General features: G+C 39.5%; 1 protein-coding gene across 4 annotated transcripts in view; it reads right to left on the bottom strand.

The window, feature by feature from the left end:
• Positions 1-384: 384 nt before the first annotated feature.
• vash2 (vasohibin 2) overlaps positions 385-4,412 on the bottom strand; it is a 26,805-nt gene continuing 22,777 nt past the window's right edge. For 3 of the 4 annotated variants that reach the window (XM_025008385.2, XM_017427470.2, XM_017427471.3), the window contains exon 9: positions 385-3,938. In XM_025008385.2, coding sequence (XP_024864153.1) covers positions 3,869-3,938 — 70 coding nt within the window. In that variant the 3' untranslated portion in view covers positions 385-3,868. The remainder of the gene's footprint in view (positions 3,939-4,412) is intronic. The other variant, XR_001808853.2, reaches the window with a different exon arrangement.

The following is a 4,412-nucleotide window of genomic DNA, read 5'->3' as shown; positions in this document are numbered from 1 at the left end:
CATGAGCTCCAGTGGAACATAAGCTGATTATAATATCAGGAGCCAGGATGTGGAGCAGGAGTCAGCAGAATCCTTACGTTCATTTGGAGAAGGAATACTTATCACCCGCTGCCTTTCATGCCAGAGTTTTAGACTAAGATCATGGGATGTTTAGAAATGATGACACATACTCTGAGCTCTACAATTTGCACAAGAGCTTTGCTTAAAACTTTGGCACGAACTGCTGGAATCAGTCCATCTTATGAACAACTGGACAGAATAATTGAAATTAATAGAACTTTTAAAATGATGCTTTAATATGAAACAATTTATATAAATATATAATTTGCTATTTAGTTTAATAAGTATGTTTTTCATTCGTGAGACAAACGAGCAAACAACAGGTGAAAAACAATATCCTTTTTATTAAAGAAACATGCTGCTACAGTCGTAGATAAAAACCTGCTGATATCAGACAGTTGTTGCTGTAACAGTCGGAGGGTAACAATAATAACTACCAGGGATCACATTTTCTCCAACTATTTATCTCCACATAATACAAAAACAACACATGAAGTCTGGGTGGACTCAGAGGCATGATAAGACCCAACAGAAGTTCATCCTGTCCGTCTGATCGTCTTCAGGCGGGGGCTGGCTGAGGGTGGATTTGTACACACATGCAAGGTTTTACTCGTCATGCTTCACATCAAACTGAAAGGTTTAGAAAAGGCTCCCTTTGTTCTTTGCAGCACCATTTCCAGAAACAGGTAAAAAAAAAAAAGGCAAAAGTTTATGTTACAAGGTTTCAGGTCATATTCAAACATGAAAACAAAACAAGGAGGGTCATTTAAATAAAGTTTCATATGAAAGACGATTCTTTAATTTAATACACACTGCTGAGGCACTGGAAATGTTTTCAATGGTTACCAATATACATTTCTAATATGTGCTCCTCTGAGTTAGGCTACACTGATTTAGTTTTTACAGAAGTGTGTAATATTTGATAAGAAGCTTTTTGTTTTACAGTCAAGAGACGGACTAACAAGTTATAGAACCATAAAACTTACAGATTTTTGTCCAGTGTATTTAAAGATGCTCAGTAAAAAACTGAATTTGGGAAGAGTCGGATGGCAGAGCCACAGGAACTGAGGGGACAGACGTTGGGAACCACTGCAGGACATTTTGCTTGGAAAGCAGCAGAAGATGACAAACTTTCAGCTCTTAAAAACATTTGGTACAACTTTTTTTTTTCAAACAAATGCATTTCATTCAAAATTAGAAAGTATACAATCAAATAAACCAAAAACAGACTTGAGTCAAACACAACTTTTATAAAAGCAAAAGAAAACATTCAGTAAGATAAACTGTAGAGCAAAGAAGGTTTTGATCACAAGCTGATATTTGAACTTCCTGTTTGCTACATTAAATATCTGTTTCAGGTGTTTTTGTCACCATCTGTGACTCTGACAGGTCGTCTCTTTCTGCTAAAAAGTAAAGCAGATATGTTTCCTCTTTGTAAGAAAAGGCATCAGTTCTTTGTCTGCACAAAGCTTTGCTGTAAAACAGACTCATTACTCAGAACAGCTTTGTGCTTCAGCTGCATGTTAACAAACATCAGGCTTTCAAAAAGCTGACACACAAACTTCAGTTTGGAGCTGGTTGCTTTCAGAGGAACAGATCTGTCTGACAGGACTCTGCCTCCAATCTGTGCTGGTCCGAACATCAGAAACATCCAAAAGATTTCATTTTTCTTACAGCACCATGTATCTGTGAAATGACTCAAGCTGGATTTACAACTGGGAAGTGCATGAATCACAAAGCCCTTATACACATGCCAACAAAACCAGGACTAGAGAGGTCAGAGGTCAGAGGTCAGAGGTCCAATCTTTACCCCCAGCGTAGGAACCTGACCGTCCAGTGTCCGTTGAATATCTTTACTACCAGTTGTGGTCAAACGTGTGCATAAAATAATAACTAAGAAATAAACTAAAACGCTAATAGTCTCAAAACTTCCTGCAGCCAAGCTGAGCATACCACCAACTGACCTCTGACCCGTTTGGTCCTGATCTTGTCTGGTTTGTGTGGAAGGATTGTGCGATTCATGTGGTCTAGATGCTTATCAGCTGCTTCAAACTGACGTTTTCCTCAATTAAATCAGTGGTGGAAGACAAAGATTTCGGCTCCTTTAGTTTTTGCCTAATCTGCTCGGCAGCACTGCATGTGCATAGCTCAAGAAGATGTTTCTGGTGACAACCTGACACTTTTCATCTGATGGAGGAGAAACATTCAAAGAAAAGGCAAGAAACAATCAAATGATAACGACAACACAGACGTTACGGTTGTCCTGCTGATGATTAAACACAGATCATAAACGGGTGTTTTCCAAAATCCTACAAGGGTTTAAGATCCTCTTTCCTCAGTCAGATGTGACGTTACATGATTTTTGGATGTTACATCCTTCACAACTTTCCTGGTGCAAACATTTATGTGTTTATACAAACGTGCATGTATGAATAAATAAGTGTATACATGTATGAATCTATTTATATGCATGGATCTATATACAAAAAGCTTTATAACAATGAAAACTATTAAAAGCTTAAGATCTCTTTAACTGAGCAAAGACAATCCTAATGACTTGTTTCTTTTTGGAAAACTCCAGAATTAAACCTACAGAAGTCAGTCATCTTGTCTTAAAGTTGTGTGAAGGTTAAAGGTTCAAATCTTACATTTAATCAAATTATTCAGGTAATAATTACCCCTCTAGGAACAGAGCTGCTCTGGGGTCAGTGATGGAGGGATGTGGTTGAACAGCTTCAGACTGACTTGTACAGTTTGTTGTTCTTGTTTTGTTTTTTCCACCTTTAAGACTCAAACTCAGACTGAACTTTCTCTGGATAATGATGCAGAGAACAGAGGCTTTGAAATGTAATATTCTTTTCTGACTCAGAATTCAACTTAACAGTGAAAATAATACTGAAAATGCATGATGACGGATTTCAAGCTTCATTTGATTGTAGGCTTCTTAGCTGTGATTCATCAAAGGCCTCAACAGGAGGATGAACACATCCGATCACATTTAACCCTGACTGAACATTCTGGACCCACCTTCTGATAAAAATCACACCCAGAAGTGTTCAAACCTCAGTTCATACAGTACGGAGTGGGCTAATACAGGTCACTTGGCTTCAGAGTGAAAAGATTTAATTCTTTAGGTTTTGACCTCTACCACAGGTAATGACAGAATCTGTAAGAAGTTTTAGCAGCTTTTGTTTCACTGAAGGACCCTTCGGTCTGATGATGCAGAACACTGGAAACATTTTGAAACTTGGGGGTGGAAAAGTCTGTTGCTGCAGAGCTCTAATCATCCATTTTCCTGTTTTTGTGTCACTTCCTTCCTTCTGCCTCTTTCCTTTGTTATACTTTCCTCTCTATTGATTCTCCAACATTCATTCCTCTTTAGACACATGCTCTTCTTACTCTAAACCCATCCAGTGTGTTTAAAACTATCTGCATGTAGAAGTCTGATCTGACAGCCCAGTTTTCCTGCTTTAAAACATCATCTTTAAGAACCGGCTGCTGCTGAATTGGTTTCAGTTTTCACTGCATAATAAAACAACGCTCCCTCCTTTAATGTTCGGATGTTTCAGCTCACCAAAGTCCAACTGAAACACCGAACATTTCAAACCAAAAGGACAGAAGGCAGGTGTGTTTTACTTACGTGACTTAAACTTATTTGTCTTGTTGTGAAGAATTTACTGCCACCAAATGAGGACACATTGTCCATCTCTGAAATATCAGGAACAGTTTATTTTCCATCGGAGTCAGACCCAGCTGCAGTGGCTCGCTCCGGTAGAGACGGGGGAGGCTAAGGGGGGAGGACAGGGCATCAGATGCGGATCTGGTAACCATCACTGAGGGTGCTGAGCTCTGGAGGCTTCCTCTCCACTGAGGCCGGCCTGAAACAAAGCAGATGAAGGTGCTGAACTCCCGCTGCATGCTGGGAAAAGTGATAAACTCTGAAACGACTGTTTGTCCCTGCAGGGGGACTTACAAACTCAAATTACTTTTTTCTTAAATCTGCTGAGCAGGTTTAAGTCTTTGTTAGAAAATTGTCCACTAATTTATAAGAAATGTGATACTTTTTATTGGAACCCTTATCTAAGTTAAATACTGTGATCCAAACCAAAAGTTTAAAACAAAACATCAGAGAAATTGTCATTCTTACAGAAAATTTATTGCATTGCTTATTTTAAACTCCTCAGGGTAGAAGGGGTTAGGGCCTTTTGCCTCAGGGCTAGGGTTAGGGTCTCCTCGGGGTTTGAGGGGGCAGGGCTTTTTGGCTCAGGGCTAGGGTTAGGGTTTCCACCAGGTTGAAGGGGTAAGGGCATTTTGGCCCAGGGCTAGGGTTAGGGTCTCCTCAGGGTTGAAGG

The sequence above is a fragment of the Kryptolebias marmoratus genome, linkage group LG19 (assembly GCF_001649575.2).
Source record: "Kryptolebias marmoratus isolate JLee-2015 linkage group LG19, ASM164957v2, whole genome shotgun sequence".
Lineage (NCBI taxonomy): Eukaryota > Metazoa > Chordata > Actinopteri > Cyprinodontiformes > Rivulidae > Kryptolebias > Kryptolebias marmoratus.
This window is presented reverse-complemented; position numbering and strand designations above follow the sequence as displayed.